The sequence below is a fragment of the Agelaius tricolor genome, unplaced genomic scaffold, assembly GCF_023055355.1.
Source record: "Agelaius tricolor isolate 1412-34295 unplaced genomic scaffold, bAgeTri1.0.p SCAF_22, whole genome shotgun sequence".
NCBI lineage: Eukaryota > Metazoa > Chordata > Aves > Passeriformes > Icteridae > Agelaius > Agelaius tricolor.
Genome location: NW_027269282.1, coordinates 14,121,828 through 14,143,209, shown reverse-complemented (window position 1 = coordinate 14,143,209; position 21,382 = coordinate 14,121,828). Strand labels below are relative to the sequence as shown.

Below are 21,382 nucleotides of genomic sequence, written 5' to 3'. Positions count from 1 at the left end.
TCCTGGTTCACCATCTCCTGCTGTACACCACAGCCTTCCTGCTGCTGTGATGCAGATTTCTGAGGCTCAGCAGAAGGGGTTTGGTGCTGAGCTCTCCTTTTGGACACTTTGCTGCTGAAACGGGAAGCTCTGAGCTCTCTTGCTGACATTCAAAGACCACAGTGTGAAGCAGCACAAACCAGGAAAACACGAGCCCGTGTGATTTCCGACCTGCTCGCCCCAACTCAGCGAGAGTTCATCCCGTGTTTGCTGCAGCAGGTCCAGCTGACAGGAACAGGATCAGTGCGGGGATCCTGCAGCTCCAAGGCAACCTCCCACAGACAGACAGCACTGTGCTGAGCAGGGACACTCTCAGCTGCCTTCTCCAGCACCAGAGGCAACAGACCACCTCAAATTAATGTCTCTGGACTGAGGGAATCCAAGGAAGGGGTAGACTAACACAAACCAAAAAAATGAACTGTTACAGCTCCAAAATCCTGTCCAGATGTCACTGTCCAGTTTGTGAACCATTTGAATTTGGCAAGAAAAAGCTGTTTGGTTGCTGGTTCAGAATCATGCATCACCTCTTGGTTGTGGGTAAGGAGAGGACCCTTCTGTCCAACGTGTTCAGAGGGCCTTAAACCCCACTCACAGAGTGTGAACATACAACTTCATGCTCTGTGTGAACATACAACTTCATGCTCATATGCATGTTCATGTTCAGTTCAGACATGGACTCCCTCCCTGGCCAGAGCATGAACCCTCTGCATGCAGCAAGGGCAGGCCCAGGCCGTGCTGTGCTGCTCCTCCAGGTGACTTGGGAAAGCACAGGGGGAGGACCCAAGGACATCCAAGTCCCCAGCACTGCTTGTTCATGTACCTGGAACCACTGATTCTCCTGCTCTGCAGTAAACGAGACAAGAAAGCTTTAGCACGCAATGAGAGCCACACTGTTGTGTGTTGCACATCTTCCAAGGTTTAATAGACACAAAGTGAGTCCATTGTACTTAAGACACTACAATGATTTCATTCTATTGCATGTCCTGACCCAATTACATTTCTCAGGGTACAGTATCGAATAAAAGTTCGGTAGCTTTAAAATTAACAAGTGTGTGAAATCTGTAAGTAAAATAAGCAGCAGCATAATCTGGGGAATTTTATCAAGAATAGCTAACTTTTAAGTAATAAATACATTCCGAGTTGTGGTTTTTGCTGTTCTCCTAGTTCATTGCCGTCCGACTGGTCAAATTCTCATTCTAGGGTAAGATATCCTTAAGCCTTCCCTGCCTCACGCCAGAAGAGCCTCCCAGCTCCGTGTCCCTGTCCCCTGTCACCTGTCCCGGAGCCCCGTCCTCGTGCCGCGCGCACGGCGCCGCCTGCGTCCCCTGGGAGCGCGTCCGGGCGGTACAGGCTCGGTGACCCGCTAGGAGAACAGCTGTGCTCGTCTTCTGTTACCTTGAAAAAGCCAGAGAGGGAGAGGTTACTGACACAGAGCGGCAAGGCACACGCTGCAGCTTCCCTCTAAATATAGCCAGGAATTCTCCTGCTCCCAGCTGGCCCAGCAGGCACAACCAGCAGCGGCTGCAGCTTGGGAAGAAAGCTGCCAGGCTAACAAACCCAAAGGAAGAGCGGGATTTTCCCCAGGACCGACACGATATGAATTTCAGTGATGATAATAAATCTCTGGTCTGGCTTAAAGACTCTGGAGTCCCTGTTCGGGTGGGTTACTGCAGGTTAATCTGCCACAAGTCCCCACGGAGCGCGCCACGTGAAGAACATCTGCCTCCACTTTCCGAACACAATCTACAAAATAGGATTATTCTCCCCTTGAGAGCAGCCGTACAGAAGCTTTTCTAAGTACCTGCAAGTGCTCAAGCTGCTGACTGTGGCTGCAGGGCTCAGCTGCAGTGCCCGGCTGCAGTGGCCCAGCCGCAGTGCCTGCTGCAGTGCCAGGCTGCAGTGCCAGCTGCAGTGTCCCAGCTGCAGTGCCCTGGCTGCAGTGCCCCAGCTGCAGTGCCCCAGCTGCAGAGCCCCAGCTGCAGTGCCCTGGCTGCAGAGCCCCAGCTGCAGTGCCAGGCTGCAGTACCAGGCTGCAGTGCCCAGCTGCAGTGCCCCAGCTGCAGTGCCCCAGCTGCAGTGCCAGGCTGCAGTGCCCCAGTTGCAGTGCCCGGCTGCAGTGCCCCAGCCAGGCTACAGTGTGGAAGCCCTGGAAGAGTTCAAGGGGAAAATCCACTTGCTTCAAGGGAAAAAGCCAGAAGATGCATGGAACAACTCGGTGATACAGGACCAAGGGAGGGAACGGCACAGACACCTCCACTCACCCAGACCAGCTGCAGAAGCATCACTGCACCTCGCTCCCAGGGCAATGCAGCTCCAGCAGCACAGGAATATGACCAGCCCTAAGCCTGTGCCACGTCAGCTGAGTTGGAAGTGCAGGAGACACCAGCTTGGGTCTGTGCTCCTGACATACAACATTAACACCATAGAGGAACAGATCAGAAACCTTCAAACCACCCCAGCTGAGGTTTGTGACTTACAGAGCACAATGAACCAAGAACACCAAACACAGGAAGAGGATCACATCTCCAAAGCTGCTGACATGGCAGCAGCACTGCTTCTGCAGGCAGGGGACCCAAAGTGACACTGATTCACTCAGACTCAGCATCCAGAATGATCCTCAGCATTGCCCACACAATGCAGAATGCAAAGAGCTGATTCACTACCCAGGAACATCTGTCCCAAAAGATGTATTCCAGAGAAGGGCTGCAATCAGGTTTCACACACTCTTTCAGTATTTGGCAGAAACTGGGAGGTCTCACCCCCGGGCTCTGTTACCTGCAGCCAACAGAGTACAAATTCTTACCTAATCTTGCAGGAGAATCTATTTGTCTTCTGATGAACAGAGAGACTTTCAAGAACACACAACAATCTCACCTGCAGGTTTATCACCTTACACCCAGGAAAACCTTCCCGAGGCCCAGGGACCTGGAACAATATCCCTCAAGTGGCTTTGAAAGCACTGACACTTTAGAGACATTACAGAGTGAGAAGATCTTGTCTAAACAGGAAAAAATGCATTTCCTGGCTGAGGAGGTAACAGCAAGCCCTTGGGTGGCTGGATTCTTTGGGATTCCTCACTGGGAGGAAGAAAGAATCACACCAGAAGTATGATGTCAAAGAGGTCCCAGGGAAGGGTCCTGCCACTGCCAGGGCAGACGGGGCTCCTCCATGGGGACAGGGGCCAAACCTCACCTGCTCCAGAACTACCTGAGGGCAAGTATCAGGGATTCTGTGGGAGCAGAAAGCTGGGGCTGCCAGCAACAGAGCAGGCAGCTTTAAAACAGCTGGATGCTCCTTGGCTTGGAATGCTGGAACCTCGGCATGCAGCTCAGTCCCTGTGCCTGGCTGGGCACCTGTGCCTGCACAGCAATGAATGCAGCCTGGCTGGGCACCTGTGCCTGCACAGCAATGAATGCAGCCTGGCTGGGCACCTGTAACCTGCAGAGCAATGAATGCAGCCTGGCTGGGCACCTGTAACCTGCACAGCAATGAATGCAGCCTGGCTGGGCACCTGTAACCTGCACAGCAATGAATGCAGCCTGGCTGGGCACCTGCACAGCTCTGCAGCCTGGCTGGGCACCTGCGCCTGCACAGCAATGAATGCAGCCTGGCTGGGCACCTGTAACCTGCAGAGCAATGAATGCAGCCTGGCTGGGCACCTGCACAGCTCTGCAGCCTGGCTGGGCACCTGCGCCTGCAGAGCAATGAATGCAGCCTGGCTGGGCACCTGTGCCTGCACAGCAATGAATGCAGCCTGGCTGGGCACCTGTGCCTGCAGAGCAATGAATGCAGCCTGGCTGGGCACCTGCGCCTGCACAGCAATGAATGCAGCCTGGCTGGGCACCTGCGCCTGCACAGCAATGAATGCAGCCTGGCTGGGCACCTGCGCCTGCAGAGCAATGAATGCAGCCTGGCTGGGCACCTGCGCCTGCACAGCAATGAATGCAGCCTGGCTGGGCACCTGTAACCTGCAGAGCAATGAATGCAGCCTGGCTGGGCACCTGTAACCTGCACAGCAATGAATGCAGCCTGGCTGGGCACCTGTGCCTGCAGAGCAATGAATGCAGCCTGGCTGGGCACCTGTGCCTGCACAGCAATGAATGCAGCCTGGCTGGGCACCTGCACAGCAATGAATGCAGCCTGGCTGGGCACCTGTGCCTGCACAGCAATGAATGCAGCCTGGCTGGGCACCTGTGCCTGCAGAGCAATGAATGCAGCCTGGCTGGGCACCTGCACAGCAATGAATGCAGCCTGGCTGGGCACCTGTAACCTGCACAGCAATGAATGCAGCCTGGCTGGGCACCTGTGCCTGCACAGCAATGCAGCCCGGCTCGAGGGGCATGGGCACCCCATGACAGAGCCCTGGTGCCTGTGCATGCACAGGAGTTCTCATGTGTCCAAGAGGAGCCATGGTGACAGCCCCTTGTACGCTCTCACTTCATCCCTGCAAAGCTTCAGTAATTTGTGTTTCAAAACCCCCTTCCAGCATGGAGCAGCAGCTGATGCTGCTGCCTTGGCCTATGTGTAACTAACACAATACCTGTGGGCTGACTCAGGACAGCCTGGGTGCTAAGCTGGGTGTCCAAAGGAGAGCCAAGGCAGCTCCCCTGAAGCCAAGTGCTTGTTCATAATTTAAAAAATGAAGTTTTGGTTCAAATAAAGCCATTCATAAATCCAGATTGAGCAGCACCAGTAGAGTGCAGAAGACAACTTATCTTTTGGAGGCTGCAGCACCCCAAGTGTGCCCAAGCAGCTTATTCTGAGGATTATTTTCTAATCATAAAGCAATTAACAGCAGGCTGTAATTGAGTGTCACCAAACCAGTGTTTGTCCAGCCATCTCTCTTTGGGGGAAATGCAGAGAGGCTGCTGCCAGCAGCCAGCTGGTAAAGTCCTTCCTTCCCATGCCTTCCTGTCCCAGGAGGAAGGAAAGGGTGGCAGCTGGGATCCCCATCTCTGGCCCACTGCATGAGGTTTTGGAACTGTCTCCAGCTCTCAAGGCACAGAATCCAGCTGACTTGAGCAGGCTGGCAGCTACATTCTCCAACACTGGAGCTCTCAAATTCTATCATCCAAGCCTCCCTATGACAAATCCTGCACTGAGGGTTTCTGCCTTTGGAAAGGGCTGTTTTCCAGATGAGTAAATGGCTCAGGTTATTGGCGTGCATCAAAACAGAGCAAGTCATCACTCACAAGGGAAGTCAAACTAGTAATTTGCTACAACTCATTTCTTCGGGTGCAGAGAGCACACAGGAAATGTACTTCATAAAGAAACTCAGGCTGGCTGATCCTGCACTAGCACGGACTACTGCAGATGAAACAGGAACTGGTACATCAGTGAAGGCATTCACTCCTTCAGAAATTCATCAGCTTAATGGGAAGAGCTCCATTACCCCCTGCCCAGCTCCTCCCTGCCAGGGCCACCCGGGCAGTGACAGGCCAGGAGGCCACTAATGCAGGGCACAACAGGCCCCTGTGGAACTGCTCTGGCACCTGGGAGCCCTGAGGGCACCTTCAGCTGCACGGGCATCCATCTGCAGGGAGGGGAACCCTCCTGCTGCCCACGGGCACCTTGGGCTGGGCAGGAGCCACAGCCCTCACTCGCTAGAGGGACACTGTCACCTGTGCCCGTGGCAGGGTCCTGCTGCTCCTGCTCCTGCTCCTGCTCCTGTTCAGGCAGAGAAAGCCCCGGGAGAAGCAAGGGAGCACTCATGGCTGACTGAAGAGCTGCAGCCCTGGGGCACAGGGCTGTAGATATGAGGAGCATGAGCCCTCCAGGAGCTGAGGTATTAAGCCCCATCTGTGCCCTTGCTGCCGGACACCAGAAGCCTATTTCAGCTGCATGTAATCTCAGGATGTGCAGAGTTCATTATCTGGCTAATGCAGAGCCCATGTGCTCTGTACAGGTAGAGAGAGCACACAGAACAGCTGCAGCAAGCAGATTTAAATAAAATAAAGCAGGCCCCATGTGGTGGTATAGCCCCATCCAGCAGCCGCTCGCTCCCTCCCTCAGCAGTGGGATCGGGGACACAACTGGAAGCACAAACGCTGGAGAACTCATGGGCTGAGATAGACAACTTAATAGGGAAGGCAAAAGCTGCACACTCAAACAAAGCAAAACAAGAAATTAAATCCCTGCTTCCATGGGCAGGCAGGAGAACAGGGCACTATCACATTTAACTGTGACTTGGGAAAACAAATGTCATCACCCCAAATGTCCCCCCTTCCTCCTTTTTCCCCCCATGTTATATACCACGTATGATATCATATGGACTGGAATAGCCCTGGGCCAGCTGGAGTCACCTGTCCTGGCTGTGTCCCCTCCCAGCCTCCCACACACCCTCAGCATGGCTGTGTGAGGGGCAGGAACAGCCTTGGCTCTGTGCAAGTCCTGTTCACCAATAACAAAAACATCTCTATTTTATCAACCCTGTGTTCAGCACAAATCCAAAACGTGGCCACAAATCCATCCCTGTGAAAAAAGCTAATTGTACCCCAGCCAAAAGCAGCACATCCCAGCTTGTGCTCACCTCATCTCACAGGTGAGCAGCTCCATAAGCCTTTTACAGGCAGGAGCAGAGCTTGTCACTCAGCCACACACTCCTGCTCACCTTGGTGCCAGCACCACTGATGGCAACTTATGGATAAAACAGAACATATCAAGGCTGAAAAACAAGAGCCTTCACATCAATTCTTGGGATCAAAGTCCCACTTTTCACACCTGAACATGAAAATGAGAAATATTCAATTGTTCAACACCAGGCTGGATGTGGCTTGCAGCAACCTGGGACAGTGGAAGGTGTCCCTGGCCATGGCAGGGGTGGAACAAAATGATCTTTAAGGTATGTCCAACCCAAACCCATCTGTGATAGTACAATTTGTGTCACCCATTGTGTCAGGCAGCCCCATGAGCCAAGCAGCTGCATGTGCCATCAGCAGTGCACGGCTGCTGTGTGAAGATCCTGTTTGTTCCTCACCTGCAGAGCACAGGCATCCTTCCCTACACAGAGCTACCACCAAGTTTCCCAAAATTCCCCATTCCTTTCTGGCCCAAAGCAGCCTTTCTGTGAGTGCACCCTGGAGGTGCTCAATACTGCACAAACACCTGCTTAAGCACCACAGGGGCAGGACGAGCTCCAAGCCTGCCTGGGAGACCAGAGAACTCCCTTGGGTGCCCCTTGGCTCCCACCCTGCTGCTCTCCAAGCTTGCTGGGAAAAGGGGAATTGTAGCTGCAATTTGAACACCTCCACTTGAGTTCAAACATCAAACAAGCAAATAAACAAAATTCAGGAAAACAGAGAGAAATTGTTTTTACTTTATTTGTAAGCTTTCAGGGAAACCAGTTTCCAGGTTCTTTGTGCACACATCTCTCCCATTCCCTGCCCCGGGACCCTGGCACAGCCCTTGATCCCGTGTGGATCTACAGGCACTGGGTGCAGTGTGGGCAGGTGACAGTGCTGGGGACAACCACCTGCCCTGGCCACTGCAGGGCACAGCAGGGCACAGCCCAGTGTGCTCCCAAGGGAGCTGCTGAGCCCTTGGGGATACAATCTCCTGCAGCAGCTGAAGTTACAGCTCTGAAAGCCGATCGCAGTCCGGGCACTGGCGCAGGTGCAGTTAGAAATAGCACAATGTATGGCCCGGTGGCATTTCCAAAGAAAACGCCTGGAGCAGGGGGATGGAGAGGGGCCACGCTGCCAGGACAGGGCAGCCCCTGGGCACAACAGGCAGGTGCTTTTGGAACGGGCAGATCAGCAGGATGGCACCCAACGTGCAGCTCCAACCACCAGCGCTGGGCACACAAAAATGCAGCACAGCCTATTCTGGACTTGCTCTCCCACCTTGTATTAGCATGCAGAGACGCTGACTTCCAAGCAGGAAGACTGTGAAACAGTAATTAAGTTGGATGCCTGGTTTTAGTGGACTGAAGCATCTGGAAAGCAGGGCAAGAAAAATCTCAAGCATTCATCTTCTGCGCTGAAATATTCCATGTGACCAGGAAGGTGTGTTAGAAAATACAGCTGTGGAGTGATTTATGCTGTTTCACAAGCTGCTGGCAGCAGCACTGGCTGGACACACAGAGCCCTGAACACCTTTGAAGGTGAAGTCACAACGTGATATTCCAGATTTTACATTAGTGGTTTCTACAGACAGCGAGCATGCAGCCAGCTCTGAGTTTGCTGCACACAGGAGCAGTGTGATGGGTGGCTTGATGTACTGACACTGAGGGTCTGTTAAGCTCATAGCAGTTAAAATGAAAGCCTTCACTATCTGCAAGTTGAATGGTTCCACAGTCACAGCCTGGGGACAGGGACAGGAAGAATAAAGGGAGAAGCAAGCATCTGTCACTCCAAGCCAGGGCACTGCCTTCCTTGTGCCTTGAGCTGGCTCCTTGGTGCCTCGCACCAGGGAAGCCACAGAGCAGCCCCAGAAGATGCTGAGCAGACATGTCTCTCCTGGCACTGCTCTAAACCAAGTCGTACAAGTTTGAGTTCTACAGGCTGCTATTCTGCCTGTTGTTTTTCCAGAAACTTGTTTTACTTAATTAAAACCCTGTCATTACCTGACTAGTACTTTCCTTGCAAAGAAACCCCAAGGACAAAGCAGTAACAGAAGTCATCCTACCAGCTTTTCCAACTCAAACCAAGTTAAAAGAAAAAAAAAAATCAAATTTTTCCAGTTTTGTGCATCCACAAATGACCTGCAGCGTTTGTACATTTTTCCAGTAGCCACCCTTTGCAGAACACATCACATGCCCGAAGACAGAAAGTTTCACCATAGAAAGTGTCACCAGTGACAAACTTCTGCTGTGGCCAGGATTAGCAGGAGCGGTGTCAGGGCTGAAGCCACTTCATGGACTCCTGATGACAAAAACCTTTGTGCCACTGCGGTGAAGCCCCAGCATGATGGATTTTATAGTGTTCCCATGCAATATTACCAGGTTACCCAGAGCAGCTGGGGCTGCCCCTGCATCCCTGGCAGTGCCCCAGGCCAGGCTGGATGGGCTTGGAGCCACCTGGGACAGTGGGAGGTGTCCCTGCCATGGCAGGGGGTGCAATGGGATGGACTTCAAGGTCCCTTCCAGCCCAAACCCTTTCATGCCATCCTTCAGGAAAGGACAGTGAATGAGCAGCTGAAGGAAACATTTCAGTTCTACCTTGTGGAAAATCAAGGAAAGCAACAAAATTCAATGCTCCTGCAAGGAGAGAATTAGGTATAGACAATTCTCTGAAATAATGAGCAATTTTATAAGTGATGTACCAAAACTCCAGACAAGCTGGTCTAATTGGGAAACTAGGTAAATGTGACATGTGGAACACAGGCAGTTGTGTAGTTCTGCTTTTCTAGTTTTGCAGTTCTTTATCCAACAGTCATGTTGTCTTCAGCCTGGCAGACTGTGCTGGCAGCTCAGCTCAGACACGTAAGGCAGGAAATCCCCTGTGGAAAGCCAGCTGAAGGAGGCCAACAAAACAGTGGTATCTGCTAAATGTATATACCCATATGCACATGCAGAGGTTTGGCTGAAGAGCACAGAGAGAAGGAAAGTTTTGGTCTGATCCAGGCTATCCCATGATTTTCTTATCCACGTGTTCTCCAGGTGTTCTTCTTTCCCCCGTTTGCAGACCTGCTGTGTGCCTGTAGCTCAGATCCCATCGTGTCTCTGGAGCTCCTGCTGGAGGCCCTGCCCTGCAGCCTGTGCCCTCGCCCTGGCCAGGTCCTGCTGGGGCCACAGCCAGTGCTCCCTGCAGGCTGACACGTGGGGAGCAAGCATCCTCCCACTCTGACTTCCAGCTCTGGGCTCGGCACTCCTCTTGGCCACAGCTTTCCCCCTCCCCATGGACTGACAGGCACAGCCAATCTGTCTGATCTGAGCATTAGGTGCTTCCTCAAGTTGTCCCTTCTCCTGCAGCTGGGCCATGCCAGCCCGCCCAGGACCCACAGGGGCGAGGACAGATGTCAGGAACGATGGTGACACTCCTCCCCTTTGTCCCAAACTGCTCACACACACACTGAAGACAGCTCAGAGAATGAAGTTTGCTGCTCCTTTAACCAGAGCACTGTCCAGACAGGAGCCATGGATTGGCCAGGACTCTTCCACTGGCAAGGACAGTACATTCTGGGCAGCAGGTTTATTTATACTCCTGATCTAGCTAATAGGAATTTGGGTCCAATCCAAACACTCCTGATATAATGAAGTCCTTAGCCAGAGTTAAGCAGCAGTTTTACGGGCAAGATCAAGAAGGAGGCTGAAATGTTGCTGCTGCAGTTGTCCAGACACCCTGAGTACACAGCATGAATATGTCATGCTCTGGTTATTTACTCCAGCCAGGCTTGCTGAGATGGAGTCATAACCCAAGCAAAGCAAGTCCTTCATCACACTCAAGCAAGGGGTGAAGTCCCATGACAGAGGATATGAAAAAATCCCATTTTCCCATCAGGATTACATGAGCACTGACCGTCCCAGTCCCACTGCATTATGACAGTTCAGATAATGAAGAGTCCAGAGGAGCAACCCCGGCTTGCTCAGAGTCCTTCAAGCATGAAACAGAGCAGAGCATTCAGGGGACAACACAAGGATCCACACTGCATAAAGCATGGCCTTTGACTCAAGGCTCTTCCCAGTGAAACCTCTGGTTTTCGACAAAAGTTAATCCCCCCCTTGTCTAATACCATCCCAGCTGAGCTCTTGTCTGGACAGTGATGACAGAAAGGTTGTGAAATGATTCCAGGTTTCATCCAAGTCACTGGATTTTCCCATGAACTTGTATTCCCAGTCATGCCACATCCTGTATTTTTAGGCACCAAATTTTCATCCCAGGCAGACTGTTTGATGAGAAAGGGAAATCCATCCATTACAAAGAATCAGCTCTCACGTTTCCACTCCCACCTAATGTCCTCACACAGATGTGATGCCCAAAGGAATTTCATTTGATCTAGGCCATTCCCCAGAGAAACACTGAAAATTGAGGTAGAAACCAAACCCCAAGTACTGTGAGAGATATTGAAATACTGTTCCACAAAGACAGTTTTTGGTACAAGCATTCTGAGGAGCTGTAAAGGGCTTCCATAAGAAATCCAAACCAGAGGGACCAGAAGGAGGGGAGCAAAGGGGTCCTAAACTGTTACAGGTAACTGCTGGGCACCAGCACATACATATAATAAATGTCATCTTTATTCCAGTGAAAGTTTTAGTTCTTTGACCCAAGGAAACTGAAAGCCTAGGAGCTGTTAGTCTTCCAGGCACACAGCTCCAGATTTTTCAGTTCTTTGAACAGGCTGCTTCCTCACAGCGTCCTGCCTGGCCTGCATTTCCCTCTGGGAAGAGGAGCCCCAATTCCCATGGCCCCCAAAAGAGTTTGGAATTAAGCTTCTCACCACCTCTGAAATTACCCCCACCAACTAACAGCCAAGCATGTAAATGTCACAATTGCCAATCTCAGATTTAATGGAAAAACAAATGCCAACAAATAGTGGAATACAGATTAAAAAAGCACCAGGAGGCTTTTGATGGCAAGCGTTAGTGTAGCAATCACTCACCTGATACTGGAGGCAAAGTTATGTCTCAAACTGTGTTAAGAGGTCTCGTATTTCTGGAGTCAGGTGCTTGACTGCCTTTGCAGCCTCCGTGATGGCTTTCCGGTACATGCCCTTCTTCTTGCGATTAAACCTCAGTTTGAAAAATTCCGAGAAAGGAGAGAGTTTTGAGACAGACAAGAACGAGGTGGTCGGAGAACCAAACCATGACACTTTAGCTTCTCGCCACGAAGGCTCCCCGTTTTCCTTCTGGCTGAGGTTTATGTCAAGAACACGTGCTGGCCACCACGGAAACCCGTGAATTTTACCCCAGACAATATCCCCCACTGAAACAGTCCTTCCATCTTCTGTAACACATTTAGACACACTCTGGGTGTGCAGTCTAACTGTCAATGGTGGCACAATTTTACGCTCATCTTTTGAAGATGAAGAGACAGAGGCATCATCACCAGGCAAAAAGTCACACAGTTCTGGTGATGTCACTTCTGAACTAGAAGACTTGGATTCATCTAGACTGTCATTGCTACACACTGATAAACTAGAAGAATCTGCTTTTCTTTTACGGTAATTCATGAGGAAAGCCAAGTTATCATGTCCATCTTTACCCTGGGGAAACCTTTTGAAGTCATCATCTTCACCTGAACTGCCTGAAGACATCTCAGCTAAACTTCTGTCAGCAGACTCTTCATTGTAAAACGCTCCGGGATTGGACTCCCTGCTGTTCTGGAGGACATTGATTTCGTCAATCAGTTCTGCCTTATAGATTGAAACGCTCTCACCATTGTTGATGCGATGGGGCTTCAGCCGTATCTTTGGGGGTGGGACATCCACGCTGGAATGCACTGGCCGTGTGAGCTTCAGTTTTGGAATGGAAGCAAGCTGGCTGCCTGCTGACTTGTCCATTAAACATTTGGTTTGTCGACACTGTTCAGAGTCCTTGCTCTCCTCTTGGTCCCCGGCTCCGTTCTGCAGCACTGGCTCCGGACAGAACGGTTTGACTGAGCCATGAACCCGGGAAGGGATTTTTACCACTTCACCTTTCCCTTGCGGAGTACTGTAGGATATTTTTATAACTGGCGTTCGATGCACCAGTTCCCCAGAAAACTTGTCATCCTCCCTCCTCTCTCTTTTGTTTCTTTTCTCCACATAGTCAGAGTCGCCGTGCTTTTTCTGCTCCTTGTCCTGAATGCTCAGCTTCCTCCTGGTCTTGGCGTTCTGCCGCGGCGCGTCGGCATCCTCGGGGTTCAGCGTGTTCTTGCACTTCTCGCAGAGCACCTGCCTGGGCCGCAGCCTGATGGTGCTCATGATGAGCCTGCCCGGGTCCCTGTTGCGCGACAAGCGCCTCCTCGTCCTCTTTATAGTCCGCGGCGGCGGCTGCGGGACCCACTGGTTGTAGGTGTGCCGCAGCCACAGGGGCCGGGGGAACGGGGCTCCCTCGAAGTAGGGCGGGAAGGGCGGCAGGCTGCCCGGCGCGGGCAGCAGCGGCGGCAGCGGCTCCTCGGCGGGCTGGGGGCCGGCGGGGCGCGGCTCCGGATCGCCCTCGGAGGCTCCCCTGCCCTCGGAGGCACCCCTGGCCTCGGAGGCTCCCCTGGCCTCCGTGGCTCCCCTGCCCTCCGTGGCTCCCCTGCCCTCGGCGGCTCCGGTAGCGCAGGCACCGGCGGGAGGGTCCTCGTGCTTCGGGAAGGAGGATGGCAGACAGAACAATCCAGACCTAAATTGGGACGAGAAGGATGGGGAGAGAAAGAAACACAGTCAGAAGCTTTGAAAGGTGCTTCTCTGGGAACCCAAAAGATCCTGCCATCCCACAGCTTCAGTACTGAGAACCCAACACTTTCTCTTGACTTTTACGATCAAGCAGTCGATTCTGCCACTGAAAAAAATAACAACAGTGCAGAAATCCAGCAAGGCATCCTACTCTTCTCCCAGAAAAGACAGAGGGATCAAAACCTCTATTTCTATGAACTCTTTGCACAAAGTTTTGCTCTAAGAAGTTGTAAGTTTTATCCCACAAAGCAGTTTACTGCATCAGCAGGCTGGCAAGGCCAGAGGAGGGATGTGATCTGGATTAGCCTAGGGAGCTATGAAACTGCCCTTCTTCTCACTGCAGCTGCATGGCTGATTTTCCAGTTTTTCATTCTAAACCCAAACACCCTGACTTGGGTGGATAACTTGCACAGGTTCACCAAGACACAGCCCTGCTCCTCTTCCTCAGTCTCTCCATATTCAGCTCCATTTGGTAACATCAGGCACCCAGGGCTCCTCCAGAACAGCAGGGTTGTTAACAATGGTGATACTCTGTCCTTCAATGCCAAGTCTCATTACAGGCCACCAAGGCCTGGACATGGTACCTTGCCTGGATATTGGCAAAAGCAAATCCTCTGAAATGCTGAAACTCACAACTGCAATTCGTGTCTCCAAAATGTATGAATTTATGCCCTTGGCCTGGCATTAGAAATATTACGCTAACACAGCACTGGGACAGATTCTGCCCTGAAACACTGACTCTGACTAGGCAAGCTCCCTGCCTTGGCTTTCCAGAGACACTTCTGCAGAGACCACACCGTAGTAAAGCACGTGGGCCTTCTTAATAATAACAAAATGTTGTATAGGAGACCACCAAGAAGAAACAAAGGAATGGAGAACAGGTACAGACCAAAATACCGGTGGGCTTTGGATGCTCCATTCCCATTCCCTTCCTTGCCAGCCATTGCTTCCTTTCCAACCACCAGAAGGAAGGACCCTTCCTGAGGCAAGGGAGGAGTGTCTTGGTGGTGTCACAGAGGGGGACACTTTGGTAAATGCTACAGAGAGCACTGAAGAGGAGCTGAAGGCATCCGCTCTGTGCCACACCTCTCACCAAGAGCAGCACAAAGCCACTGCCATGGGTGTCCCGATGGAGAGGAGCCTCCAAAGTCCTTCCCCTGAAGGGGGGAAGTTACTGAAGGGAATTACTGAAAAAGTGCAACAACCTGCTGTTAAATGACAGTTTAACTGGGAAAGGATTAAGCTGTTGAAATCACGTAATTTGGAACAAAATATTTTTGTTCCAAGAGGCTTTTTTTAAACAGAGACAACCAAGAATGTAGGTGTCTTTAAATGACAACCCAGAAAGCCAGTACAGTCTGTACAGCCAGACTGAGACGTCGGCACCATTCATACTCCAAAGTGAGGCCATTTCTGAATGAAATGATGGCTGTAAATTATGATTATTTTATGCAGTGAGGTTGCATGACTTGGTCACAACAGAAAACTGCTCCTCGTGTAGACATAAGCCCACTCCCCTTGTTCAGGTCACCAAACCCTCCAGAGTGGCATGGAGCTCCTCACCTGGCAGCAGTGGAGCACCCAAAGGGTCACTCACAGGATGGTTTGTGCCTGTGGCATTAGTGCACCAGCACCCTGTAACCCCAGTGGGCTGGACACAGCCTCTGTGCCACAGAACGTGCCCACAGGCCCCAGGCCATGCCCTCCCCAGCTGTCAGCCTGTGCCAGGCACCAGTTCAGCAGGGAGGCCTGTCAGAAAGATGGGGACAAACCTCTCAGTAGGGCCTGTCGGGATAGGGCAAGGGGGGATGGCTTCCCACGGCCAGAGGGCAGGGATGGATGGGACCCTGGGCAGGAATTGCTCCCTGGCAGGGTGGGCAGGCCCTAGGCCCTGGCACAGGGTGCCCCTGGATCCCTGGCAGTGCCCAAGGCCAGACTGGATGGGGCTGGGAGCACCTGGGACAGGGGAAGGTGTCCCTGCCATAGCAGGGGTGAAACAGGATGAGCTTTAAGGTCCCTTGCAATCCAAGCCATTCTGGGATTCTGTGATTAAAGCAGCAGGAAATACTGCTGATGGGATTTCACCCTGCTTGTAATCCCCCTTTCTGGGGCAGCTGCAGCCAACTGGACTTGGTTGCCTCAATCCAGTCTCTGCCTGATCCAGGAGATGCCATCCTCCTTTATTTATACCCCTGCATAATTAAAACCCAAATTTTAAAGTAAGTTCAATTGCAGCAAAACTACCAAATCTTGTTATCAGAAACACGGTGGCAGCATTTAAATCTCTGCTTGAGCATACACACTATGGAGCTCACTCTGAGCAGAGCCAGTTTATTGGAAGCAAATAACTGCCAGTCACTGGGCAGGCCCTGGTGCTGCTGCATCATCCAGGCTGGGGCAGGAAGGGACACGAGCACTTTCTCTGCAAATAATTCCCCAGCAGCTGGAAGGTCAGGCATGACTGCTCCCGACATCCCCCCATTCCCAAAGGCGCAGGGGGCAGAAAGGCACAGGCAGGGCATGGGCAGGGGATGGGCACGGGCACAAGCAGGGCACAGGCAGGGCACGGGCAGGGGATGGGCACAAGCAGGGCACAGGCAGGGGATGGGCACGGGCACAAGCAGGGCACAGGCAGGGCACGGGCAGGGGATGGGCACGGGCACAAGCAGGGCACAGGCAGGGGATGGGCACGGGCACAAGCAGGGCACAGACAGGGCATGGGCAGGGGATGGGCACAGGCACAAGCAGGGCACAGGCAGGGCACGGGCAGGGGATGGGCACGGGCACAAGCAGGGCATGGGCAGGACATGGGCAGGGGATGGGCACAGGCACAAGCAGGGCATGGGCAGGACATGGGCAGGGGATGGGCACAGGCACAAGCAGGGCACGGGCAGGGCATGGGCAGGGGATGGGCACAGGCACAAGCAGGGCACAGACAGGGCACGGGCAGGGGATGGGCACGGGCACAAGCAGGGCACAGGCAGGACATGGGCAGGGGATGGGCACAGGCACAAGCAGGGCACAGACAGGGCACGGGCAGGGGATGGGCACGGGCACAAGCAGGGCATGGGCAGGGCATGGGCACAGGCAGGGCACGGGCAGGCAGTTCTGCTGCCCATGGACTGAGCCCTTGCACACCCGGGCAGGCAGTCTGGGTTCAAACTTGCACCTGCCTTTGTGGCAGAACACCAGAGGTGTCCAGCCAGGAGCTGGATGGCCAGGAGTGCCCTGGGTGCTCAGGGTGCCAGGCCTTCCTCCTGCTCAGCGCCACACAGCACTCGCTACAGCTCAGGAGAGGTGAACAAGGCATTACAGATTGTCTGTGTTAGAAGGGACCTTAAAAATCATCCAGGAGTTCCAATTCTCCTGGCCTGAGGTGGGAGGTCATTTGTTAGACAAGCTGCTCCAAGCCCTGTCCAAGCTGACCTTGAACACTTTCAGAGATGGAGCAGCCACAACTAAGGAAAACAGATTCATCTACTGTGAGATGCTGAAACCACTTTAAACCACAAAAGAAAGCTGAAGAATCACCGCACAGGCCCTCCTTCCTTTTTGAGGTAATCTCCTCTTTCTATGCAGGTCTAACAACCTGCTCTGGTGGCTCCTCTCCTGCCAGTCCCATCTCCCAGGGGGTACAGGCAGAGCATGGGTGACCCCTGCACAGGGACAAGCTGGTGGGACACAGCTCCATCAGCCAGGCAGCAGGAGGAGGAGAAACAGTTCTGCCACACACCCACTGCAGGCACTCCAAGCTCAGCACCAAGTGGATAAATTCCTGCTGCCTTTGGGACACATCCTGACCTTCACCTTCCAGCCACTGCCAGGCTGACTCCTGTGTTCTGCTGTAGGATGAACGAGATCTCTCCTCCCCTGCACACCCGAGACCTGGCATGACTGCAGTGCTTGCTCCAAGTCCCCAGGGTCCTGCCTCACACAGAGTCCCCTCCCGAGAGCCACGAGCAGAGGAACAGAGGCCGTGGCTCTCCCCTTGTGCTGGCCACCACCCCTCCCTGCCCTCCCTGCCCGCCCTGCCCAGCCAGCACTCAGCACCACCACAGGCAGGGTGCAGCACCAGGGGACAGCCACAGAACGAGCACTGACCCTCGGGGACAGCCCCAGTGCTCAGCGGGCCCCCACTGCCTCCCAGCCAGTGTCACCACCCGCAGGGCTGCGGCAGCACTGGGCTGCAGAGCTGCCTCAAAGCCTGGGGAAAACACCCGTCTGGTTGTTTCTTGGACCCACTAGGAGCTGGGAGGAAAGGGAGGAAACAAGATGAAGAAAAATAATGGAGAAAGGTTAGGGTGAAAAAAAAACAGGTGAAAGAAGTGTCACTGCAGAGGAAAACAACTGAAATGTGAGAAGGCAGAAAGAGATGGTTTAGGGCGCTCGAGGGACACCAACTGCTCAGGCTGGGACCAGACTCCAGGATGGGTTTATGGGCTCTGCACAGCATTAGGTGCCTGAATGCGTTTGAAAATCTGACTCCAATTTTCTGGGATAGCCACGTGAAACTAAATCAATGACAAAAATGAAGCTCAGAACTCCTGCTCCGCACATCTCGTAGGATGGATCGGAGAGGTGAGGCTGCTGTGCTCCCACGCAGCACGGATCTGTCCCTTACCCAGCACCCAGAACCAAACCTGCTCCTCACAGGAGAGCCGGCCCTGCCCGGGACAGCCGCCCGGCCCCGCCGCGAGCCTGTACAGCCACCTCCAGAGCCGGGCAGGTGGGAGTGACCACGAGGTGCCCGCGGTGCGGAGCCCAGCCCGCGGGCCCCGCTCCGAGATGCCCCGCTCCGAGATGCCCCGCTCGGCTCCGCAGAACTCAGGCAGCGCCGGGGCTGCTGCGGCCACAGCCCGCGGGACCCCCCGGAACCGCCGCCCGGCCCCGGGGCCCGGCCGGGACCTGGGGGGGCTCGGCAGGGGGAGCTCGGGGAGCTCCGCGCGGGGAGAGGCCGCCGAGGGCAGCGACCGGCGCGGGGGCTGCGACCGGAAGGGCCGGGGGTCCGGGGCCGGGACGCGCTCCCCGGGGCCACGTGCGGGGCGGCGGCCGGTCCGGGGGCACCGCTCCGCCCCCGCCGCGTGCCCCGGGCCGGTCCCGACCCCGCCGCTTTGTCCCGCCCGGCCGAACAAAGGGCGCGGGGGCGGCGTGGCCCCGCCGCTCCGGCCCCGCTCCCCGCCGCGGTCCCGGTGCCCCCATCCCCGGCCGCACCTCTTGGAGCAGTCCAGCAGCACGCCGGTGAAGCGCCGCTCCCCGCAGCTCAGCGTCACCACCAGCGTGTCGTTCACCATCTGCTCCACCAGCACCGGCACCCACGCGCCCACCCGCGGCGGCGGCGCCCCCGCCGCGTCCCCCGCCGCCACCGCCGCCGCCGCCGCCCCGGGCTCGGCCATGCTCCCGCCGCTCCCTGCCGGCGGGGCCGCTGGGCCGGGCCGCTGGGCCGTGACCTCACGGAGCGCCCGCCGCCGCCGCGCCTGACGTCACGGCCCCGCCCCGCCGCCGGCCATGGCGTCACGGCCCCGCCCTGCTACCGGGCACGTGCGTGGGACGGGGCGGGGCGAGGCCGAACGGGGCGGGGCGCGGCCGGGAGGGGCGGGGTCTGCCTGGGAAGGGCGGGGCCGGGCTGGGGGCGGGACCGGCACCTGGCGCCACCTGGCGGCCGAGCCGCGCTTCGGCATCCGCGGGGCGGGGCCGTTCCGGGGCGGGGCCGTTCCGGGGGCGGGGCCGTCAGGTGAGCCCCGCCCCGGCCATGGCCGCCCCTCCCCGCTCTGGGTCCCTCAGGAATGGCTCAGTGCCAGAACAGCTGGGCTTTGGGATCACCATCACCAGAGGGGCTCTGGGTCCTTTGGAATCACCATCACCAGAGGGGCTCTGGGTCCCTCAGGAATGGGTCAGGACAGAACAGCTGGGCTTTGGGATCACCATCACCGGAGGGGCTCTGGGTCCTTTGGAATCACCATCACCAGAGGGGCTCTGGGTCCTTTGGAATCACCATCACCAGAGGGGCTCTGGGTCCCTCAGGAATGGCTCCGGCACAGCTGGGCTTGGGGCACCTCTGGGATCAGCCCAACCCCTGCCCAGGCAGGGCCACCTGCAGCAGGGACACAGGAACGCGGCCAGCAGGGTTTGCAATGGCTCTGCAGAGGGAGACCCCAGCCCCTCCCTGGGCAGCTGCTCCAGGCTCTGCCCCTCCAGGGAAAGAAGTTCTTCCCCATGTTGGGGTGGAACTTGCCGTGGTTCAGCTCCTGCCAGTGCTCCCTGTCCTGGCACCGGCCTCTGACAGCCCCGGGCAGGTTTGGAGGGGTTGATGGGGTCCCCTCTCAGCCTTCCCTTCTCCAGCCTGGCCAGGCCCAGCTCCCACAGTCTCTCCTCATCTCAGAGATGCTCCATCCCAAAATGACCCCTGTGGCCTCCGCTGGACCCTCTCCAGGAGCTCCTTGGCTTTCCTGTCCTGAGGAGCCCAGAACTGGGCACGGCCCTCCGGATGTGCCTCACTAGGGCAGAGTAGAAGGGGCAGGATCACCCCCTGACCTCTGCCTACGCCCTTCCCCATGCAAATACTGATCCAAACGCATCCCAATGCAAATATGTACAAATAACATGTTTATTTTTACCAATGCTTTCTGGAAAGAGGCTGTGGTTTCCCAAATTGCTGACAGACTGAAGCATGCCTGATCCAATGGAATCCATACAGCTTCTCTGCTGTGACTGAAGCTGAATTCTCAGTGTACTCAAAGGGCTGGGACCCAACTGTGTCAAGCAGAGACTTGCCAGAAAGGCTGATAAATGATTGCTCCCATGAGCAGCACTGTGCTTCCTTGCTTCTGTTAATCCAAGCAGCAAAATAGCAACAAAAAAATCTCAACTTGGTTGGTGTTTGGTATAATTTTTATGGAACTCTGTTGGCGTTTCAGTCACCACATCAAGAGGGGTCCACGAGCCAAAGTCCCGGGGCTGCCTTGGGAAGATGCTGAGGGTAGGACACAGGCACAGAGGGAAGTTCTGATGTCCCCAAGGACAGAGAAATCAGAACTCATTTCAGAAGGAAAAGGACACTTTAGAGCATCCTCCCAGTGCTGGCAGAGGTATTAAAATTAGATACACTAATTTTTAGAATTTTTAGAATTTTTTTTCACTTCTAAAAATTAGATACACTGATTTTTAGTGTGCAAAACGGAGCAAACCGATGCCTCTTGTCTTCAGGAGAGCCAGCAGAGCGTGCCCAGCTTTCCCCACGCCCATCCAGGTCACAGAGGGGCTGGTGCTGTGTCCTCCTGGCCCAGGAAGGCAGCAGGGCCTGCCTGCCCCAGGGCCTCCCCTCCTGCCAGATGTTCTGACCTCTGGACCAGAGGGCAGGGAGTTATTTCTGGAGCCCAGCTCTGCTGGGAGCCACCGGTGGGTGCTGACTCAGGAGCCAAGGCACAGCCCCACCTCCACACTCCTCACATGCCCAGATTCTGCTCCTTGGCACTCTGCTGCCCTTCCCTCAGCAGTTTCCAAATTAAGAAACAAAAAAAAAATTGCCTTTGTTCTGCCCGGTTGAATGCCTTTAAACCTCAAAAATATTTTGTGAAGCAAATGATTTCCTAGACAAACCACCTTACCCATGCTTCAGGTTAATAAATCCCAAGGTTTTTCACCAAGAGGAATTATTGTTGAAGATTTGAATCATTTTATAGGCACTTCATTTGGCTGTGCCAAGCTCCCCTCTGTGCTGCTTCCAGGACACCTGCCAAGTCTATTTTAGCTGCAGTGCCTGTGCTGCTGCAGCCACTCCGCTCCAGAGCGAGAATGCCATGGATCGAGCCCATTTCCAGAACTCTCCCTCGTGGCACTGTCCCCAGGGCTGGGGGCACGGCACGGGGGGTGGGCTCACATCCTCTGACGCCCATGGGAGAGCCAAGGTGTGCCATGGCAGCACGGGCCTGCCTTCGGCACACAATCAGGGTTCGAAACCCTGGACAATCCCTTCACTTTTCTGAAATATGCTCTAGGATGTATTAATTAAGAGCAGCTGCCTTGTGGTTTTTCCTGCCGTTCCAAC

At 54.7% G+C, this 21,382-nt stretch overlaps 1 protein-coding gene across 2 annotated transcripts; it reads right to left on the bottom strand.

The window, feature by feature from the left end:
* Positions 1-932: 932 nt before the first annotated feature.
* Positions 933-18,845, bottom strand: PWWP2B (PWWP domain containing 2B). 2 transcript variants are annotated; one of them, XM_071446174.1, is made up of 3 exons: positions 18,550-18,843; positions 11,578-13,285; positions 933-1,434 (listed from the first exon to the last, which is right to left on the bottom strand). In XM_071446174.1, the coding sequence occupies exons 1-2, from the start codon at positions 18,729-18,731 to the stop codon at positions 11,596-11,598; spliced, it is 1,872 nt and encodes a 623-aa protein (XP_071302275.1). In that variant the 5' UTR covers positions 18,732-18,843; the 3' UTR covers positions 933-1,434; positions 11,578-11,595. The 2 variants fall into 2 exon arrangements, with proteins under 2 accessions (XP_071302275.1, XP_071302276.1); XM_071446175.1 differs by lacking the exon at positions 933-1,434 and adding an exon at positions 7,341-10,863 and having other exon boundaries at positions 18,550-18,845.
* Positions 18,846-21,382: the final 2,537 nt, after the last annotated feature.

Excerpts from the sequence above, each read along its gene's own strand:
- PWWP2B (XM_071446175.1), bottom strand. The coding sequence starts at position 18,731 with ATGGCCGAGCCCGGGGCGGCGGCGGCGGCGGTGGCGGCGGGGGACGCG. Across the intron at positions 13,286-18,549 it reads CTGCTGGACTGCTCCAAGAG|GTCTGGATTGTTCTGTCTGC; the intron begins GTGCGGCCGGGG and ends GTCCCAATTTAG.